This window comes from Trichomycterus rosablanca, chromosome 18 (genome assembly GCF_030014385.1).
Source record: "Trichomycterus rosablanca isolate fTriRos1 chromosome 18, fTriRos1.hap1, whole genome shotgun sequence".
Taxonomy (NCBI): domain Eukaryota; kingdom Metazoa; phylum Chordata; class Actinopteri; order Siluriformes; family Trichomycteridae; genus Trichomycterus; species Trichomycterus rosablanca.
Window position 1 is genome coordinate 4,756,277 of NC_086005.1, and position 23,154 is coordinate 4,779,430.

Genomic DNA, 23,154 nt, shown 5'->3' on the forward strand with positions numbered 1-23,154 from the left:
AAAGATGGATTCCAAAATCTCTGTTCACCGTTATAGTGTTGGCTAGTAGAAATGTCTAAAATGCTGTGGGTAAAGCTTCAGTTCTGCACCTCAGCTGAGAAATAAATCACTGTACACGAACTATCATAATCAGTGTGCTGAATAAATACAACAACAGTGCTGCAACTAATTGAAAATGTGTTTAGTGTGGAGTATTAGTATGAATAAAATTAATTAGCCTTTGACCTGGTACATGGTAGTGTGGCTGCCATCTAGGTATCAGGTTATTTGAGACCTGGATTTGAACCTTATTTCAGGTCACTGCTTGTGAGGTGTTTGATAAGTCCACATGGATTTCATTTGGGTGTTGGGGTTTCCTTTCACCTTCCAAAACATGAAGTCAAATCGGTTCTTTTCTGCTTTGACTTAGAGAACACAGTGTCTTATTTTCAAAAATTATTTAAAATGTGGACTTCAGGTCAGACCACATCACCCATTTTTACTGTGCATCAGTCCCAGAGAGGTGGGCTGCATTTCTCCATGTTATTACTTTGTGTAGTAAAGTCTTAATTTGCATTTAAGGTACTGCAGATTACAAACGTTCGTAATTTGGTTTCAACTTTGCACTTTGGACATAAAGATTTCCTCAGATTCTCTGAATTATAATGATGTTATGAAATTAAATGTTTTAAACTGCTGGACAAATCGCTCACACAGTTCTGTGCAAAGTAACCAGTCTTGACTGATCTTTACTCCTAGCTTTAAAAGTCAGTTTATTACTCAGTTACTACTTTCTATTTTTATTTGCAGTTTTACTTGTACTTACTTACAATGTAGAATGGGGTTTACCCTGTGTCATTAATATAATCTGCAACACAGTACACTAACTGCTATTGTCTAAAGTAAAGCTAGACAGACAGACAGACAGACAGACAGACAGACAGACAGACAGATAGATAGATAGACACTTTAATTATCCCAAAGGAAATTATTGAATTATTGAATTACAGACGCAAAGTATGTAAGGATTAGTATTATATAAGATATGGCAAAGTAAACACAGGCAGCATTTTGTAATCCATTTGTTCTTATGTGCCTTTATATTCTTCAGGTGTGCATTCTCTAGTAAAGGTTCTAATACATTGAAAAGCACATACTTAAGTACCTAGTACACATAAGTATTAAGTAATTTGTAAGACATTCCAGTAATACTAGTTTATACCTTTTTACAAACTGTTACACCAATGCACCAATAGCTCAGCCCAATAGCTCAGCTCACGTGAGTGTGATCAGACTGACTGTGACTGAGTTGTGAGTAAGTGGTTTTGTGCACTCCAGATATGTGCTCAGTGTTCTTGGGTTACTGATGAGGATGTAAATAAATATCGGAAACAAACAGTTAAACTGATCATCTTTTTGGGTGGCACAGTAGTGCAGTGAGTAGTGCTGTCACCTCACTGCACGAAGGGCCTGGGATGGCCAGGGTCCTTTTTGTTTGCAGTTTGCATGTTCTCCCTTTGTCTGTGTTGGTTTCCTTCCACAAGTTAAAAGACATGCAGTCAGGTTAAATGGAGTTACTAAAATGCAGTGTACTGTACTGGCGACCTGTCTGGGCTGTTTCCTGCATTTCGCCGAATGAATCAGACCCACGGCAACCCTGACCAGCTTAAATCGGTGCTAAAAGAATGAATTCCACTCTTTAGAAATTGAGTTTACACGTTAGGGGGCAGAATGCTAGAAATATACACCCAAACATTCATCATAAACCGAGGGAAGAAGAAAAACTTTGGTTGAATCCCAAACTGCTCCCTACTGGATAAGTAGGGCACTAGAAAGAGGGCACATTGCATTCGCGTGTGCACTATATAGTGCTCCTGTATAGGGTCAAGGACAGATATTGGGTTGAACCCTATCAGTGGACCACGTTTCTTGAGCCAGGCTTCTTAGTTTGCTCAGTGCTGTGAGAGGGGTGTAGCTGTGTGCTGGTGGTTCTGCCATAATGCTGGAGAGAAACATGATGAACTGGTACGATAATGGTACCAATAACCTTACTGGACCGAGAAGAACGCTCTACCACCCGGTTATACCGTGTTTTATACCCGGTTTTACTCACAGCGACCATGAATTAATATACACGGTAAATATGTTGTAGTGGGAGGCCTGGGTTTTTAGCTGAAGAACACGTGGTGTTGGGTTAACGAATATTAAGTTTAATGTTTTCTTTATTGTTTTGTTTGTTTGTTTAAAATTTAATATCGAGCAGAAATCCGCCTGTAATTGCAGATGTGGAATTCTGTGCTTTCGAGGCCCAGCACTGAACCACGTGTTCTGACCTCGTGTGTGTGTGTGTTACTCTTTTATTTGTATTTATTACTGCATCGAGTTTATTTGTTACTGTCCAGTATTTACATTTTGTGCATTTTGCATAATTGATTTCATACATTTTGACTTTCTGCTCCAGTTTTCTTCGCACCTTCTAAGAGAGTGCAGAAGGTGGATTATAAGCGTTCACTTGCCCACGTGGTCGAGTACATGTGTTAATGGGTGCCTTGCTATAATTTATGTTTATTCCTGCACCGTGTTCAGCATTTCAGTATATAAAAATAATCTATTATGCATTTTATACTGACTGTGTTCACATTTTAATCTTATTTATGTTTATTAACTTTAATTTAAGATAAGAGAGATGAGACTTTATTGATCCCCTTGGGCAAATTAACTTGTTACAGCAGATTGAAAGCAGGAAGAAAATACAGCTAAGTGAAAAATATTGCACACATAATGTGTAGTTATTTACTCTAAAAATATTCCCTTTAAGAACAGATATATACATATACAGTATAAACGTAAAAATATAATATATACATATTGCACTTATTGTAATATGTTATATATTGCACTTTTTGTATTGCACCATAGACGTGAAGTGTAATTGAGACATTTTAAACTGTACTAATGTACTTTATCCTTTTTTGGAACTATGTTCATGCTTTTAGTAAGATACACTTATTATTCTACAAGAATATATGGATGTGTTTATTCATATATTAAATTTAAAATAGAAATGTAAGCATATATGATATATAAAAGAATTCATTACAAAACCATGAACAAATTGAAAAAGCAGAACAAATATTGCACTGTTTTATAACATGTATTGCACACTGTTCAGGTTTACTTACAATTAATGCAGATATAAAACCGTATGAATTATTGTAATGGTGATTTTGCTTGGGGTGGTACCAGTTTAAATAAAAGATAACACTTTATTGATCCCCTTGAGGAAATTAACTTGTTACAGCAGTATGAAAAGGAGGTAGAAGCAGAAAAATATTCAACCAGGTGAAAAAAAATTGCTCACATAGTGGGTATTTATTTACACTAAAAATATTCCCTTTATAAAAGTACATGTATTATTAAGTTAAATATATAACTAAAAGAAAAATGTATAATGTATTGCATTTATGTTTATATAACTGGTATATGCTGGTTATATATTTACTATATCTTTTTCACTTGTACAGTCTTAATTGCTTTGTATTTACTAAGGTTTTTAATTTTCTTTTCTACATTTTCATTATATGTACTCTTTGATAATTCAGTATTATGTTTTGTGTAAAACTAAACATAGTAAGTGGAAAATAAAAGATAGGAAGGATAAATTGAGTACCTTACAATAATTTTAGACTACTTCTGTGCACCCCAGTTGTTATGGACGTCTTAAAACTGTAATTGATCAGGTTTGTACACCTATAATTCACTGTGTGAAACCATTAATTACTTTGTGATGTACAGGAATGTGCAAAGCAGTTAAAATTTTATATGCACCCAAACGGCTCTGAGCATTGTATAGGTCTGAATATCAGAAATGGAAACGGGAATGTTAACAGCAACCGTTATGGTACTAAATATAGCTTTTAAGAAACTAATTAGCTTATTTTGGGAATATTGCATGTCGTCCATGCTTTAAAATTCATAAAGGAATGAAATCAAATGTAAACCTAATTCCACCTTTTCTTTACAGACATGCATGGACTGCTGGACCCTGGAGTCATATGATGTACCCGAGCATGTGATCACCCCCTTGGAGGTGCAAGTATGCCAGTGCAGGCTGCGCAGTGGACAGATTTCCTGTCCTGCCCCATCTGCTTGAACGAGTTTAATGCCAGCGTCCACAAACCCATCAGCCTGGGCTGCTCACACACCGTGTGTAAGACGTGTCTGCACAAGCTGCGCCGCAAAGCCTGTCCCTTCGACCAGACCTCCATCAGCACAGATATCGAGCTTCTGCCCGTCAACCGTGCCCTTTTACTGCTGGTAGGAGCTGAGGTGAGCCAGGGATTACGGCAGGGTAAAAGAGAGAACGATGGGTGGGGATGTTGAGAGTAAGGAGACTTATAGTCTGTAAATAAATTTTTGAGGTCCATCTACCATATAGATATACTGTGTGAGTACACAGTTACTGACTGAAGCAAAACTGTAGCTCTATACACTATTCCACTATACCCAATCTACAACACGGACTATTGTGTCATTGTGTGTGTGTTTTGCGGTGCGATTCAGAGCCATATATACACTGGCGGAAAAAAAACACATTAAAAACACAGTATATACAATTGCTGACTGAAGTTCATGTCTTATTTAACATTTTCACACTTATCTAGTTTGAAAAGAGGAAAAGTTTGTCTACATGCAGTATTATTGCTATAAATGAGGGAAAATGTTATTAAACACCAGAATAAAATAAGCTAGTCATAGCAAACACCTTAAACATCCAGCTTTGTACAGTTGGGTAAGTTGCTGGATAACCTGAAAACGGCAGAAACAACAATCTTTGTACCTACGTCCTACATACAACTTGTCTGCTGCAAAAGAGGCACAAAGATGTTTAATATACATTTAAAAAAGTCTTCTCTATTGAATTCCACTAAAAATAATTGAGGATTTTGATCATATTTACTGTAACTATTAAATACAAAAGCAGTGATGTTTTTTTTCACTGAACATCAGATACATCCGTGTGTGTTGTTGTAGGTTTCTGAAAGCCGAGGTGTGTGTGTGGGCAGCGCTGAAGACGACAAACATTATGAAGTGTGCCGTGCATGTGTGGAGGAGCTGGCGCACTATCTCAAACCCATAAGCACAGGAAAAGGTAACAGGTGTAAATCTAGTTGATTAAATGTTTGACAGTGTAGTGTTCAACTAATAAGAACCAAAATGATTATTCTTTTGTCCTCTAGGTGTTCGTTTTTTTTTTTTTTCAAGGTGTGTGTAGAGCAGGGTTTCCTGTTTTCCACCACGTGCGGTTGCGTTTGTGCGTCACAGACTCGGTACTTTAGCGAGTCGGGATGTGTGGTCATGACCTGAGCTTTAGGCCGCAGAGCTGCAGCCTCGCTTGTCTGTTTTAAATAGAGCAACTAATTCAGGTTAAAGTAGCAGAGCGTGTAATAGAGGCACAAGCAGTTTGTTAAAGAACACAGTGTTGCTGTATCAGGTTTAACATGTCCTCTGATCAGTTGCATGAACTGTTCAGTACAAAGTAACCTGACTTGTAAAAGCTTAAGCTATGTGTATCCATGTGAATCCACAGCTTATCTTGTGGGTGTTCATGGTACCCTGCAGAATAGTGACCCTCAGAATAGTGTCAGAGGGTCACATGTGTACGCAGTCCATCATGCAGGCTCCATGCTTTTGGTCTGACACATATGTTATGAGGTGCAATTATCACTGAGCTGCATCTCATTCTGTACGATGAAATTGTTAGAATTTATAACATCATGTAGATCAGGGTGACCCTGGGTTATCGTGAGCCAAAAATGGGTTGTAGAGAAAACACTAGTAATTAACACATTTTAACAAGCACATAAGCAGAAAATTAGCGTGCACATGAACACCCCCTTGTGGAGGCTTTACGTTACATTCGTAAACCACAGTGGGACCAGATTGACATTATTTATTTATAAATTAAGCTTATTTTTTGTGTGTGTTTTGTGTTGATGCATTATTTGAGTTGCCTGGTTAAAAAGTCTGGACAAATTGTGGGTTGCTTGAGTTAAAAGTTTAAAAAACCGTGATGTACTGTAGATTAATTAAAATTGTAAACAACTATGAATATGGGAGGGGGTGGCTCAGTGGGTAGCACAGCGCCTCACAGCAAGAAGGTCCAGGGTTTGATTCCCAGGTGGAGTGGTCTGGGTCCTTTCTGTGCGGAGTTTGCATGTTCTCCCTTTGTCTTTGTGGGTTTCCTCCTAGAGCTTTGGTTTCCTCCCACAGTACAAAGACGGGAGGTGAATTAGAGATACAAAATTGTCCTTCGCTGTGTTCGATATAACCTTGTGAACTGTTGAATCTTGTGTAATGAGTAACTACCTGTCGTATCATGAATGAAACCAAAGTGTAAAACATGTTAAAATCCAAATAAATAATTTAAATATGGGAGAAAATTAGTACTCACTACATAGTGATTGACAGATCAATGTGGGTAACATTTAGACTAGCTAAGACACATTGCTTGGCTGTGCCATAGCAGTGTGCTTGAATTGATTGTTATTGTCCCATAATTGTACGTTTCCAATTAAATGCCTAAGCATGTGAGCAAAAGCCCAATTAAAAGCTGCTCCTTAGCAAATGATAACGTCTGTTTTATTGCCTTGTGAACAGAGAACAAGTGGCATTCTAACATGTACCTTTCTATCCCTTTATAACAGGCGTGGCGGCTCAGGGTTCGAGCGCGCTCAGTCGACCCATGCAGAGAAAGCTAGTGACGCTGGTGAACTGTCAGCTCGTGGAAGCAGAGGGTCGACTGAGGGCTCTACGTGCTGCTCGCTCTCTGGGTGAACGCACCATTACTGAGCTCATCCTGCAGCACCAGAACCCCCAGCAGCTCTCAGCCAACCTGTGGGCTGCTGTCCGGGCACGAGGGTGCCAGTTTCTCGGTCCCGGTAAGTCTATGGGTGTTGGTTCTCTCCGGCATTTGTGACCACGCCGTTGTTCCAGTAAGTTAAACTGGAATGTTCAACTGGTGTCAGTGATGATTACTCATAGGGCAGATTCTGATTGGGAGGACACCTCTCGCTTGATCTGAGAAATGAGTTTTTATAGTCTGAGATCACCACGTACAGCAGTCATTCCACCTAATCTGAATTAACACTAGTGAACATGTCCTAACGCTCGCCTCCGTCTGTTTCAGCAATGCAGGAGGACGCTCTGAAACTGGTACTGCTTGCTCTCGAGGATGGCTCGGCTCTGTCACGGAAGGTTCTAGTGCTCTTTGTGGTGCAGAAGCTGGAGTCCCGTTTCCCTCAGGCCTCCAAGACGAGCATTGGCCACGTGGTCCAGCTGTTGTACCGAGCCTCATGCTTTAAGGTGGGAACTTGATAGTTTTACAAATGTCAAAACTGACCCAGGGCTGTTTCATGGGTTCACAAAAGGGGTCAGATTAAAAGTAATATGAGGTTAGGGCTCTTCTGTTCTGTTGCATAGTACCCTACAATACTCTTATCAAATACAGAATTGTCCATGTCGTACCTAACAGGCTATTGTCCTGTTTCCAGCTTTGCAGAGGTACTCATGAAAGTATATTTCAGCTATATACGAGTACTATATACTAAAAAGCTGGCTAAGACCACCTAAACAGGGGTCTCAGTATGTTTATAAAGAAATTCATGTGCGATTCATATCAGCTATGAACACAATACAAAACAAAGGCATCTAAACAAACCGAACACATGTGATGCCACACAACTTGATGCCACAACTGAGTACCACTTTCGGTGTGTGCAACAAAGGAATTTTTGCTGCTATTTGGACTTTTTATCCATTTTATCCCCTTTTTTGGGTTTCTAGTTGGTAAAAGTACCACAAGGTACACAACCCCCAGTGTAGTGCCATTGTTCTAGCAACTGGTTTGCACAAGACTTTTCTTTTTTTATATACTTATACCCACTTATACTCTTAATACTTCTAGATTTCTGTGTATGTGATCCCTAAGCAAACCAGGACTGAGATTTTACAATTTATTATTTTCCTGTTTGGTCTGGTCCAAGGGAACCCAGCTACAAGTATAAACACTCCCTTAGTCTTGCACCATGGTGTACATTGCACTTTTACCATTCCATGCCTGATGGCAATTTAGCTAATTAATCTAATCCCAGCTCAGCTGTGTAAAGAAACTCGTGTGCTCGTCATGTGGTGTGCTTGGCAGGGCAGGAATGTTACCTCTGTTGCAAGATGCACCAGTGCACTATGTTTGCCTGTTGCATTCTAGACGCAAGTGATGGCTGCCTTCCTCAGATCAAATGAAAATATGACCTGATTCTCTCAGTCTGCTCTGTTTTTAAACACCTGAGCATCTGTTTAGGTGTGTAGCCATCAACACTATTGTTGTCTGATATTTGCATCTTTAATTTCACTCAAGTTGGCATTGATACCCACCCAAATTTTAATAATGTAAAATTGGGCATATTTTCAATCCTGGGAGTTATTGTGCCAGTTTTCTTACTGAGTAACACAATCTAAGTAAAGCATTCTGCTCTGTGCCTGCTATTTACTCTTCGGTCCTGTGCGAGTGCTTCTTGGTGTCTGTGATGATTACTCATAGGGCAGATTCTGAGTGGGAGGACACTGAATCTCTCACCTGATCTCAAAAATGAGTTTATAATGATCTGAGAACACCAAGCACACTTCATTATAGTCTGTTCTAATGTCATGTCAATTCATGTGGGCAGATGTATTTAAACTGACCTCTTCCTGTGCTTTCGTTCTCAGGTGATGAAGCGTGATGAGGACTCGTCTCTGATGCAACTAAAGGAGGAGTTCCGTACGTACGAGACTTTGAGGCGTGAACACGACGCCCAGATCGTCCACATTGCCATGGAGGCTGGACTCCGTATTTCTCCTGAACAGTGGTCGTCTTTGCTGTATGGGGATCTCGCTCATAAATCCCACATGCAGTCCATCATAGACAAGGTACCACCCTTTTTTTATTGTCCCCTCACTAACATGCCACCTGTCACCTATATTTTTTTCTTTTAGCAATTCTTGCCACAATTTAAGCACATCAAACTAATACTGACTGTACCCCAAGTACTGAAGAGAAAGATGACAGTCCCCAGCCAGAACTTTGAAAGACAGTTTTAACCCTTTGATGCACAACCTGGGTCAAGAGTGACCCAGCTGAGTTTTTATTTTCTATATCTTTGCAATAAATTAATTTTGTCATTCAAGCTTCCATGAATTCCTCAATTAACTTGTTTTTGATCATCACAAATCCTTATTTCAGTTTTATATTTTTTAATAAAAATCATTTTTGTATCACTACCCTTCTAATGCACATGTGTCAAAAATGACCCTCATGTATTTACTATGGAATTTGACAGGAACTACTGACATTTGTGTTTGTAGTCAAAAACATATTTACTGATCTTTTGAAAGACAACCAAAGATTAGGCTCTTGAATATGTCCAATACTATTTGCTTGCTAGCTGTTTACATATTCTAGTATAGATAGCTTTTATTAGCTAAGACAGCAAATACATGAATAACTGACAAATGTGCACATGAAAATATTCTTGAATGGATGAATATGGGTCATTTTTGACCCATGTTGTGCATTAGAAGGGGTTTGCTTAGCTTGTGCATCAAAGGGTTAAGTTATGTATTCTGGATGTAGAATAGGCCATTCTAGATTGACTCGCTAGCACTTAATACTAGAAGACCCCAGAATTTGCGAAGAACGTCAGACACCAATCACCATCAAAGGAATCCTGAACGAATGCCCAAAGTACAACGGTGACAAAGACCACATATGCCCAAACCATAAAATAAATCCTCACCCAATTACTCCAATTAGACCAATACATTTACATTTTCAGCATTTAGCAGCAGCTTTTACCCAGATTGACTTACAGTATACAAAGCAATTGAAAGTTAAGGGCCTTGCTCAAGGGCCCAACAGTGGCAGCCTGACAGTGGTGGGGTTTGAACCAGTGACCTGCTTATTAGTCCAGTACTGTAACTGCAGAGCTACAACTACCCAATGAAACTGGCATAAAACACCATTTCCTGCTGTGAATATCATAAATGTGACATGGTGTTAAAACAAACATGCTTTTAACTTGAATAAAACAGTATTAAATTTCCTCACCAACATAAGTTTGGGGATGTGCAAGGGAAACAAAGTACTTTGCCATGTATGTAAATAATAAGTGAAAACATGGTGTTAAATTAAATAGTTAAAATCAAGAAACTTCCTCCATTGCTTGAATTGTATCCTGTCCTTGGAAATGAGTCGATTTACTTCTTTCTCTTCAGCTCCAGTCTCCAGAATCCTTTGCGAAGAGCGTACAGGAGCTGACTATAGTGCTGCAAAGAACAGGAGACCCAGCCAACCTGAATAGTCTCCGAGCTGCCCTAGAACTGCTGGCTGGCATAGACCAGAACCCAGGTGAATGTTTTTACATCAGTAGTGGGTCAAACATAGCTTATGTTTTTACTTCAATAGATAAAGTGGATATAATCTTGTTATACAGGAGCTTTTTTAAAAGAATTGTTCATTGTATGTGCTTGGTTTCAGTGATGATTACTCATAGGGCAGATTCTGAGTGGGGAATCACTGATTCTCTCACCTGATCTCAAAAATGAGTTTATAGTAGTCTGAGAAAACCGAGCACACTATTGAAGTCTAAAAGAAGTGTATTACTATGTTTGACGGTGTGTTTTGTGTGTGTCTGTGTTTAGATGCTGCTACACCCTTATGGGAGGAGCTAAACAAGGTGATGTTGGCGGTAAAGATCGTGGTCCATGGCTTGGTCCAGTTCACCCAGAACTTCAGCAAAAAGAACCATGAAGCCTTTCAGGTAGAGCAGTGGTTCTCAAACTGTGCTGCTTCAGCTGAGCTTGGAAAATGTGCTGCTTGTACAGAAATAAATATTTTGAACTTTATTTGTAATTCTTGTGTGTGTGTTTGGTGTACCAGTACTGCCTGTAAAATAAAACATCAAAAAATAAAATAGCCGTATGGTCCGATATCTGCAAGTTTGGGATTTATTTATACTGCTACGTAGTAGAACGGTAGAACCGAGGCCAGGTTCTCTCTCTCTGGTAAAGTTCTCCCTGCACATGTACAATAGGTGTGGGTGGCACTATGAGGTTGGTACATTAGTCTACAAGGATTTAGAATAGTTGATATGCAAAGTTGTTCATGAATGGGATCGAAGAGAGCATGTGTATGCCATCAAAAATCCAAATCAATGCCATGTTACCTTAATACTGGTATATGATCAAGGGTCCTTATACTAAATAAATGTTTAGTAAAAATATTGGCTTGTTTTGGCCTTCAGTATCTTCTTTTCAGGTTTGAAGAAATAAGTGCAATATGACTGGAAACAAAACATTAAGCTATAAAATAATAATAGGGCGGCTCTACGTCTAGCACTGTTGCCTCACAGCAAGAAGGTCCTGGGTTTTCTCTGGGTCCAAAGACGTGCAAGTGAGGTGAACTGGAGATACAAAATTGTCCATGACTGTTGGACATTAAACTTGTGAACCGATGAATCTTGTGTAACGAGTAACTACAGTTTCTGTCTTTAATAAAACTACTAAGAAGCGCATCTGAGAAGTGTTAAATCATAGCCAGAGGTGTCGACTTATTTTCTATATACATAATTTTCTGGCCTTGAGCCATGAATTGAACCTTTGGGGGGGTCCTACCGTTCTAAAACATTACTGTCGTATCAACAACTGATGTGAACACTGACAGCTCCTAATGTAGCGTAATGGGGGGGCATTTTGAGTCCCATGAATATTTGCCATGCCCCCTTCCCTGCTAAATATATATTGTGATTATGGCCTTGGGAGAACAACATTTTCTTCCAGGTGTCAGAACAGTTTGGGCTTTTCTGTTTTCACAGTACAGAGTTCAGGATTATTGGTGCCTGCTGTGTTAATCCTGTTAGTTTCTGAAGAGATAAATACCCCGATACAGAGCCTGTGATAAACGAAGATCACTGCGTTAGTTGAACACAACACATTTCTTTTGTTATTCCTGACTGAGCAGAGCCGTAATGAACACGTCTCCTCCAACACGTGTGCAGTAGCTGACCGCTTCAATCACCTGCTTGAGACTGGTTCATACGGAGAGCTGTGATGGGCTCAAAGAGTCACTCACCGATCTCCATTATTTGTCTCTGTGCCGGCCAGCACAGTTCATAATTGCAGCCGTCCTACCCTCAGATAAATTAGATATATGTATATATAATTAGTTTGGGATGTAACCACTGGTGTGCTTGTCTGAGCCATTTGAGTGCACTTTTAAGCACTGATTTGGTGTACTTGTTAGTACAACATTATGTTTGATGCTGTGTCTGCTTCCAATGTGCTTAAGCACAGACTAATTTTGTAAGCATAAAAGTAGATGCTTCTATTTCCATTTTCAAGTACCCAGTATGAATTTGCACTTAGTATGCCGTAGAATGCTTTCCAAAATGCTTCGTCCAGAGGTGTCTTGTTCCTGTATAAAGTGAAATACATACCAGGCTTTAGAGTTCATCTGATGTCTGCTCTATAATAAGAGGTACATTTGAAAATAATTCAGAAGGTTGCTAGTTCTAGACATCTCTGCTAGACTACCACTTTTGGGCCCTTGAGCACTGTCCTTAACCCTTAATTCCTTGAACTGTATTCAGTCACAGTTGTAAGTTGCTTAAAATGTCATTTTAGATGATAAATGTCATAAATGTAAATTCAGAGCTCCATGGCCCTTTCACCTGCAGCTTACAGAACATTTTAAACAATGTTCACATTTAATTCTTAGTTTTCATTCATCTGATTTGTGTTTTTCAGTCTCAACAGCCCAACAGCAAGTACAAGACCAGCATGTGCCGAGACCTGCGGCAGCACGGGACGTGTCCACGGGGTGTCAACTGCACCTTCGCCCACACGCAGGACGAGCTGGAGAAGTAAGCACGTGCATTCACACACGGAGAGTATACATTAAACAGATGGTGCTAGTATATGTAAGTAAATGTGTATATTTTTTTATTTAATGTGTATTACAACTGTGAGAGACTATGCACCTAAGATTTTTACTTACTTTTCACACGTGTTAATGTGACGTGACAAAGTGATTTAATTTGATTCGATATCTCAAATAAGGGGCTTATACACTTCAAAATGTTTGTGTGATTAATCTAATTAACATTAAGCCTTTCTGCCTGTCTTTACTAAGGGTGCTAATAATTCCGGATCTGAATATACGCACATGGTCTCGAAGCAAACTGTTCTTGGCTCCTTATTTCTATTCATGTTCACCCACTCACACACCCACATGACAGCTCGGCTCCCGGTGAATCTCTCGTGCTCCTCCTACATCTTTCTACTTTTCATATCTTTCGTTCTTTTCTCTTCTGTAAGGTTTCGAACGAGGAATAAGAAGGTCAGCGGGGGAGCCAGGACGTCCCTCCTGACCTCAGCGGCGTCACCTAAATCAGACAGCAGTAATTCCCTGCTCACTGCTGATGAAGCAGCTTTCAGTGATCATGAGGGCGTGGTGTTGGAGAGCCTCTCCCCGACTCGTCTCATCCCCAGAGGAGGAGAGCAGGAGCATGAGGAAGCGATGAAAGAAGTCGCTAACGGACATCCATCAAGTCAAGACCTGTGAGAGACACTAACACTACACGCTCACACTGATTATTAGAGACATCAGAAACATATTTGATGTTTTCCCACTGCACAGTCTAGTACTGGAACCAGTCATACTGAAACAGGAACTGTTTCTGCAAAGTTGGAAGCATATAATTCCCTTAATATAATTGATGTATTATACCTGTTAGCAATTGTTGTGGCTAAAACACAAGAATCCAAACTTAAGAAGGGGTGTCCCAATGCTTTTGATCATCTAATGTTTACCTGTTTTCCCCCTTGTTTACAGAAAAATCGTTTCTTCTCCAAAGACTCCAGTTAGTCCCTGTCAGACTCCAGCATTAGTGCCTCATTCTAGCTCGGCTCCTGTGAATGGAGGTGCAGTGCTGCCCAGACACCCCCCTTTATCAAGAGGTCACCAGGATGTTCCCTGTTTTCACGAGCAGTGCCCCTCGCATGAGATGCCACCCTGCCCGCCCGGTGAGTGTGTCTTGTTGTTTACACTTGTTGCACTGACATATTTATATCCTGTCTGATTAGTAACAGCAGTTTATAATGAGTTTATGTACGTGACTGCTTTCTAGGTAATTACTACGTACGCGGTCATCACAGCTCCTGTCTGCCACACTTCTCTTGCTCCAACCACGCGTCTGATACACCTGCCCCACCTCCTCGCTCCCCTTCCTACCCAGAGCCACCTTTTCCCTCCCGTTTAGGCCTTTCGCCGTATTCCTCCAGTCCCCCTTACACACATCTTCCCCATAATCACCCCCACGGGCCCGGGGTGTTTGCACCGCTCTATGATAGTCGCCGGCTCTGGAGGCCTCAGCTGCACCACAGACAGGATGGCAGGAGTAATTCTCTCCCTCTGGAAGTGCTGCACTCCTCTATCTACCATCCTCCTCTTCGAGAGCGCTTCAACTCTTTAGACAGCGCCCACTGTGGCGCAGCAGAGCGGAGAGCTGCGCTGCACCAGGTACGAGCTACATAAGGTTGAATAAACAGGATTAGCTAAAGTAATGCTGACAATAACAGTATGAAACTAGGTGTAGATAACCAATGTTATTTACTATCAGTAACCTTGTAACTTTATTTTTTTATTATGTTTTTATGCATTTTTCCCAATTTTCTACCAATTTAGCATAGCCAGTCCTCTGCTGTGGACCCCAATGGTGTACAATGAGGGTGAATATTCACCTGATGTGTGCACAATCCACCAAACCCTTCCTATTCTCCCATACTTCAGGGGATTTGTGCGTGAAGTCTGGCTACCCGTACGGAGAGCCACACCCCAATCTCTGCACTCCACTTTCTGTACAGGTGCCCTGGGCAACCAAGGTCCTTGCACAGTGTTCATAATCCCACCCCTTAGTCTGTTCTTTCCCACCCAGCAGACTGGAGGCCAGTTTTGTCTGCTGCAGGCAGTAGCCAATTATGCCTGCTAGATGGCCCCCAGCTGACCGGTAGCAGAGCCGAGATTTGAACCCGGGAGCTCAGAATCTCAGCGCTGGTGTGCTAGCGGATTATAACTTCATTAAAATATTAAAATACAGTAAAATGAGGGCCTCACAGTAAAAGTAAATGTGGCACTCTAACCTGTGTTTTTTTTTTTTTGGCCCAATCCAGTTGTTTCTAATTCACACTTGCAGGTTCTTTGCGGCAGCACTGACCGAGGAGAGCTTATACTTATATAAAATTTTGAACTTGGATGTGGTTTGGTCCATGCATTAAACTTATAGGATAAATAAAAGATTGTAAAAAATTACCATCAATTGTGGTCCTTCTTAATCATGCTTAATAGTTATAATGCAACTATAAAATAATTGAGGACCTTAGTGCAGTGTGGATGTATTTATTTTTCTAAATATCCAGCATAAAAAGCTCTACTTTTTTATTCATCCTCAGAACTTAATGCATAAAATCTTATTAAACAAACTGGTTTAAATTAAACTAAATAACAAAGCTCTTCAATTTCGTTTTGCAGCCAAATGGGTGCATTTAAGACTGAACGATTCTTATATATTAAAATTACCTAATAGTTTTTAACCTATCCATGCTTGTAGCTTGTAGTTGTGTGTGATATGGGTGTAACACTTGCCCCCCCTCTGTGCTGCAGGAGCTGTATGGTCATGCCGCCCTGGGTTGCGAGGATTTCTACACTATCAGACCGGAGCAATGGCCTCATCAGCACCAGAACTCGAGCAGGACAGCTCAACATTCTCCTGTGTTAACTGTAGATCTCAGTTCTGAAGTATGTGTGTGTGTGTGAGAGAGTTATACAGTATCAGTGAGGTGCCTTCAATAAAACTGTAACTGGTGTTACCCTGAAACAACCGTCCTCCTCCTTCAGTTTAGGCTATTTAAAGTGGATCTGTTGCTCAGCAACTAATATAAATCTGAGGAGGAATTGTGTGTGTGTGTAAATGAGCTCATGGAGGCGATGTGTTGGCAGCACAACCTGCTGCTTGACTCACTTTTTTTTTTTATTCAGCCTGTTGCATTTAAGTGGGCAGAATTATTCTTATCAGCTTTACTTTTGCTTGCACTTCCCTTGTGGTGAGAATATCACATGCAGATGCTGGCCACATGTTTTCACCTGCATCAGTTTTACAGAGACTTGCATAGAGCCATGCTGCACAGTGGCATCGGAATCCAGTCCATCTTCCTCCCTCAGGCTGTGCCAGTTGTGTTTCTTTGGACACCTGGTCAAGTCAATAGCACCACTTGGGAGCCTTAGTGGTGGTGGGCTTGTGCATTAGACCAATAAGTACCTGAGTGCCCATATTTCAAATTTCTATCGAGTTAGGTTTGTTGTCATGGGGGTACATAGAGTCTATAACCAACTGTTGAATGAACAAATAAAATCTTTCATAAGTGTACTATAAAGCATACTTTGAAGAAATATATATGTTTTAAATCAGTTTAAATCACTGTCCAACCTGCCTCATACTTCTCTCTGTCTGTGTGTGTAGCATGTAGAAAGGGGCATGTGTATAAGCTGTAAATGCGGGGGTGGAAAAACGCCCCTCGGCCGTTATTCGCCCTGGTCGTGTGGCGCTGGCAGCCCGTTTGAGTCAGAGCATCTTTACTCGTCCTCCCACTCGTGTTCCCAGCACACGGTGAGTACAGTCACTCCACATCACATTCCTGTCTGATTCATATTAAACCACGCTCGCATGCGCTTGCTCTGCTGGGGTCGTTCTCTTTAGAACAGGATCTATTAAAAAGAACTATAAATACGACTTTCAGTTCAGTTCAGAACCTTATAAATGAGCATTTCCATTTCAGCACTTTGCTTGTATTATATCGATGAATGGTCTGAAGTCAGCTTGTAGTCAGACATGCAAAAGTGCACATTTTCAAAATCCACTGTGAAACTTATTATTATTAATTGGTCAGTTATTAAAAATGAAACAGTTATTAAAAATGAAAAACATCTTGATCTCGCTGCAGGATGCTGAATGTGCCAGTAAACGCTGGCTGCCCGTTTTCGATCGGTACAGACGCGTGAAAGAGGAGGACCCCATCATCCCTTTCAGCGAGGGTCCCATCATCTCGAAGTGGGGTGCGATTTCACGCGCCTCTCGGACCGATCACCACACCACTGAACCTGTTCAGGCCACGGCAGCGCATGGCAGAACCACCACCACTCTCATCAACTTTAGAGGTGTGTGTGTGTGGTGTGTGGGTGTGTGTGTGATACCGCTACGGAGTAGGGGTCAGGCACGGTGCTAATACATGAATCCAATTTTGAATTCTGTCCTGTTTCCTAGTCAGGCGTGTAAGTACACCTTCAGAACAGTCTTAACATTCTCATTGTCTCTCTCTCTTTTCAGATTATAGCGCTCATGTTGGGCCGGGTGAGTGTCGGTGGAGTCCGGGTGGGTTTGACTCGAGTCGTTCCAGTTTTCTAGAGAGGTAACGCATCTTACCCATAGTTCTTAGCAGTTTATTTAAACTCGCGTTTGTGTAGATGTAATTTGCAATGTCTCGTTTGTATTGAATTTGTGACTTTAATTAACCAGTGAACGTGAGGCACTGGAACGCTACACAAATGAAAAATGTTAAATCGCTAAACACAAAACTTACATTTTGAATTTCACAGCAAATTGCATATTACACAGGAAACAATTAATAGATGCTGTGAATTAGGTAGGACCTTAGTTGTTTATTGTTGAGCCAAGCATCTACAGGTGATAAAATTGATCTTAAAAATAAGTTTTGGGTCGTCTGAGAACGAGCATGAAGGAGACCCCATTTTCACGCTATGTGTATTTATGTTAATTGTACTGTTTTGTTGTGAATCAGTGATCAGAGGCACCGCTGGTTCAGCGGCGCAGGAAGACGAGGAGTGGAGACGCTGACTCGAGATGGACCAGAGAGTCAACCAGACCGAGACATCGAGCTGGAGCTGTGTGTTCTTAACATGGAGTCAGAGGCACAAGAGATGCACGCTGAGGTAGATGTTGTAGTCTTTGTACAAGCTGTACTGGGAAGCAAATGTAAACTGTAATTTGTAGATGATTTTTTATTGATATTGCATGCAGGAATGATTACACTCAGGGTTACAGTACACTGTACACAGCATTTAGCTTAGCAGACGCTTTTATCCAAAGTGACTTACAATTATGACAGATACACTTTAAGCAATTAAGGGTTAGGGACCTTGCTCAGGGGCCCAACAGTGGTGGTGGTGGTAAGGCTGGAATCTGCAACCTTGTGATTACAGTATTTAAACCACTGAGCTACCACTCCCTTTCACCCAATCCAGAACCTACCTCTCTCTCACATTGTTTTTCATAAAAAATGTTTAGTGTTGTTATGAAGTTAGTCTTATATTGTTATAAATTAAAGAAACTGGCAAAATGTGAACCCCTCTTTTCAAGCTTTTGTGTAATGACATAGTTCCATAGCTCTGGTGGAGTGGAGGTTGATGCCTTTGCTTCAGAATCATTGCAGCAAATATAATCAGTTTAGCTCTCTGACTCTGTGGCAGACATACTTCTAGACAGTTTGTATTATACCTAGCAACATAGCTAACTATCTTCATTTCTATCGTCAGGTTTCTTTGGAGGAAAGATCTGGTAATCATCTCTCCAGTGTGTTTCGAGATTCAACAAAAGGCTCCCAGACAGAAGAGATAACTGAGCACATGGATCCTCATTTACTGAAGGTGCCGACGTTCAGGTTAGCATCAGTACTGCTTTACTCTAATGCTACATGTTGGGACTGAGAATTAAATGTAGTAACAGGAGTGACTTGAATTTGGATTAAAACAATGTTTGTATGACTTAATTTCCATACCGGGTCGGCACGGTGGCTAAGTGGGTAGCACTGTTGCCTCACAGCAAGAAGGTCCTGGGTTCGATCCCCAGGTTGGGCGGTCCGGGTGCTTTCTGTGTGAAGTTGGCATGTTCTCCCCGTGTCCATGTGGGTTTCCTCCGGGTGCTCCGGGTTCCTCCCACAGTCTAACGACATGCAAATGAGGTGAACTGGAGATACTAAATTGTCCATGACTGTGTTCGATATTAACTTGTGAACTGATGAATCTTGTGTAATGAGTAACTACCGTTCCTGTCATGAATGTAACCACAGTGTAAAACATGACGTTAAAATCCTAATAAACAAACAAACAATTTCCATACCCTGCCTAGAATCAATCAGATAGTGACTAGAGATCTGCTTGTGCAATACTTGGTCATTTATCAAGCTGAAATTGACTAATCAGGCTAATCAGTGAAATCTGTCTAACAGCTGATGTCTTTACTGTTACAGGAAGTCTCGTTGTCCTGATGCCCTCAGTGTGAGCAATCTAGCCATGAAAACTGGATCACTAAGACCTGCAGAAGGCGTCACCCTGAGCCAGGGGCCCGAGATCGTTCTGAACGGGAGCTAAGCAGATCCACAGAAGTGTAAATGCCTCCTTATGTCATGAGGCCACCATAGATATCACGATGAGCAATCTCTTAGAGCTCTTTTAATACAAACTCCAGTTTTTACAGCAAACTGTTATTCACAGCTTTCTCTGTGGTTGTCAATGCCTTTTAAACTCAACACCAGTCCCAGAACCAACTGACGTCGAGTTTTAGGGTACCGCTGTATTACGATTAGTTGATTAGTTAAATAGCTAATAAAAATAAATAAACACTTCACATACACACTGTATTCATTTTAAAGCCAGGGCTCACTTAACCAGCACAAAGTGTGTTTGACTTTTGACTGGCAATGTTTTCAGATTTATTTTTGTTCTTTCTTTAATTTCCTCCTCATGCTTATGCGATGTCTCAGGGCACCCAGTTAGAAAAGTCATGGTGCTTCCTATTTTGCATCTGTGACAGCTCGGTAGTGAGGTTTTAGTTGTGGCTGATAATTAGCTGTATCTATAGTAAATTTCTATTATACATATTCTTTTAATATGAATAGTAAATATAGGCCTGGTGCTGGGTCTGTATACTGCACATTGCTTGTGTCATCACGCATTATGAAGCGCTGAATGAAAAGGCACGAGTGCTTTCGTATTTGTGATCTCAGGTTTTGTATTAAACCTGCTTTATTGTGTAATGTTCCTATGACGTGGTACAGTATATTTTTTACTGTGTTAAAACTGCCAGCTGTTTATGGCTTGAACACATCTGTAATAGCAGGTATTGTATTGTATTATAGCTGCAGTGTGTCCAAACTGTACACAGCTTCTTGGTTTCAATGCTTGATATTAATCAGGCGCACTTATTAAGTCAGTAATAAATTCTGACAAGGTTTTTTGTTTAGTTACCGTGTTAACAGTATCTGTATTTTTTAGCTCTTAGCTTTCTACTTTAGATTTTAAGTAACCTTGGCTAGCATGGCATGCCGACCTTTTCTGATTCTGTATTTTGGCTCTGGTTTTGGATCAGGTTTAGCAGCCCTTCCTTCAGATAAAATCCGACCTCTGATCTTTCTTCTGTGTTCGAATGTAACGTTGGATAACTTCTGTGAAGTTGTTTGTCTGAATATTTTGTATCAGGAATCTTCTTCTTCAACTTTGCTCATTTTGTTATTGCAAAAATATGTAACAAGTGTGAACAGCATGTTTTAAAGGTTTCCAGGCTGTTTAACAATGCTTGTGCGGTCATAGTGGTGGTGTGATTGGTAATGATCTCTTAAAAAGGGTTTGTATTTTCTGTTGCTGTTATTTGCACTCAATCTGTCCTACAGGAAAAAATAATTTTTTTGAGAACTTTTTATTTGCTTAAATATATAATTCTGGCACACTGCATGCAGTAGTGAGGCTTCTGTCAGAGAATTAAACATACATTTTAAGTAAATTATGAGGAAAGGTCTTGTTGTATGTTAGCAATGGCTAAATTGTTTGTAAGCAGAGCAAACCTCAGTGTTCTATCAGTGTGAAAATCCAGTGTCACATCCCTGTGGTTGGTGTGTATTTAATCATGCATCATTTTTCCCTGGTTTTGTTTGGTTTTGGGAAGGATAACACTGAGAACCCCAATTATATTGAAATCTTCATACGTCAAACACTGTAGCTGTAGAGGAGATACCGTGCTGTGAAAAACTATTTGCCTCCTGGGGTTCCTGGGGGTTCAAATTCCCGACTGGAAAAATGAGCATAAATAGAAGAAATTTGGAGGGGGCAAATACTTTTTCACAGCACTGTACATCTGCAAGCAGGTTCATAATTCATGTCCCCTCCAGAATCCAATACGAGCGACATTGGCAACATATCAGTTTTAGGATCGGTTTATCTCTCTGCCAATGAACTACCATTTGTACAGGGAACTTTTTGAGGGACCAGCTTGGTACCCTTATGATCGTCACACTGGAACATTAATCTGGTTTATTTTTGTCTGTTATATTTTAATGCCAGAACAGCAGCGTGTGTGCATGTGTGTATCTGTATCTGTGTGTGTATCTGTATCTGTGTGTGTATCTGTGTGTATCTGTGTGTGTGTGTGTGTATCTGTGTGTATCTGTGTGTGTGTATCTGTGTGTGTATCTGTGTGCTTGTTTAAAAACACGCCTGTTATTGTTTGAGTGTTTGAAGACCTTGTTTCAGTGGGAGTAGTGTTTGATGACGGACTGTTTCTCTCCTACACATCTCCCACAATTCTTTGTGAAAATGAAAGCTGGCAAAGCTGCTCCACATTGGAGTGACCGCTTTCCAAGTCAGACTTAAACTGTCACTCACTGCCCATGAGAAAATGTCATGTTGGAAAGGAAAGAGGGAATTTTGACTGTAGTCCTGGCCATGATGTTTTTCACTGTTCATTATGTCATTTTTGGTGGGTTTCAGTAATAATAAAGAAAAACAAAACCAACCATGTTTAGATTATTTGCTGCTCAGTAATAATGCACTGATGGCAGATGCACTTACTCGTGTAGCATCACAGCTACGAAAATATTAGTTTAATGCTTTTCAGTGATTTGGATTTGTTTGGTTTCCTAATGGGCGGCACGGTGGCTCGGTGGGTAGCACTGTCGCCTTACAGCAAGAAGGTCCTGGGTTCAATCCCCAGGCGGGGTGGTCCGGGTCCTTTTTGTGCGGAGTTTGCATGTTCTCCCTGTGTCTGCGTGGGTTTTCTTCAGAAGCTCTGGTTTTCTCCCACAGTCCAAAAACATGCAATCATGTTAACTGGAGACACTGAATTGCCCTACAGGTGAATGGGTGTGTTTATGTGTGTGTGTGTGTGTGTATGTGTCTGCCCTGGGATGGACTGGTGCCCCGTCCAGGGTGTTACTGCGTACCTTGCACCCATTGAAAAGCTGGGATAGGCTCCAGCACACCCTGCGACCCTAACTGGATAAGCGGTTAAGAAAGTGAGTGAGTGAGAGTGATTCCCTAATATTTGTTGCTCTGATCAGTTCAGCTCACAGTCACACATGCATGATGGGTAGTTTGAACCACACTGCCATCTGCTGTTGGTATCATGTGTTATACTGCATATGTCGTCTGTGTTCCAACAGATTCTAATTTATGGCAGATCTGTTTTTCTGCTGTTGTAGACAAATGACACCTTAGCACAAGGTGAAAGTCTTTCTTTCAGACCTTGATGGAGACCTCTGTTCCATGTATCTCCTTGTCATAATCACTGGAATCAAGAGGTGCTACAAAATTAAATGATTTTTAGAATTTTATGCACCACCAAATTATTAATCCAAGTTGCTTTGTGTATTTTTATCCCAGTCATTTATTATTTTTTTCTTGCCGTGCCATACATACGAGTGTATGTAAATGTTTGATTTCAAGTTTACCTGCCTACAGCCTTGACTACTACAGCGTTTTTCAAAAATAATGTTGCATGAACTCTCTGAACCACGACTTGCCTTGTTTAAATCTGTGAGATGTTAGAGCTACAATAATGCAGTACGCTGATGCTCATTATGATATGCATGCTCGGCTGATGTGCGACTGTGGAGGAAGCTGTTGTTAAATATTTTTATGTCTGTATTAGACATTTATTTTCTTGCAAATCTATTGTTCGATTTAATTATAAATGAAGTACAAGATGGTACACATCCATCAGTTTATATAGTCACAGCCAT

The 23,154-nt window shown here is 40.6% G+C and overlaps 1 protein-coding gene across 1 annotated transcript; it reads left to right on the plus strand.

Moving 5' to 3' along the window:
• Nucleotides 1-1,948: 1,948 nt before the first annotated feature.
• On the plus strand, nt 1,949-21,929 carry rc3h2 (ring finger and CCCH-type domains 2). Its single transcript, XM_063013548.1, has 19 exons — nt 1,949-2,116; nt 4,004-4,308; nt 5,014-5,131; nt 6,687-6,920; nt 7,169-7,344; nt 8,746-8,946; nt 10,291-10,423; nt 10,717-10,835; nt 12,820-12,935; nt 13,390-13,632; nt 13,907-14,097; nt 14,202-14,593; nt 15,734-15,868; nt 16,590-16,736; nt 17,071-17,284; nt 17,454-17,535; nt 17,926-18,076; nt 18,680-18,804; nt 19,393-21,929. The coding sequence occupies exons 2-19, from the start codon at nt 4,078-4,080 to the stop codon at nt 19,511-19,513; spliced, it is 3,129 nt and encodes a 1,042-aa protein (XP_062869618.1). The 5' UTR covers nt 1,949-2,116; nt 4,004-4,077; the 3' UTR covers nt 19,514-21,929.
• Nucleotides 21,930-23,154: the final 1,225 nt, after the last annotated feature.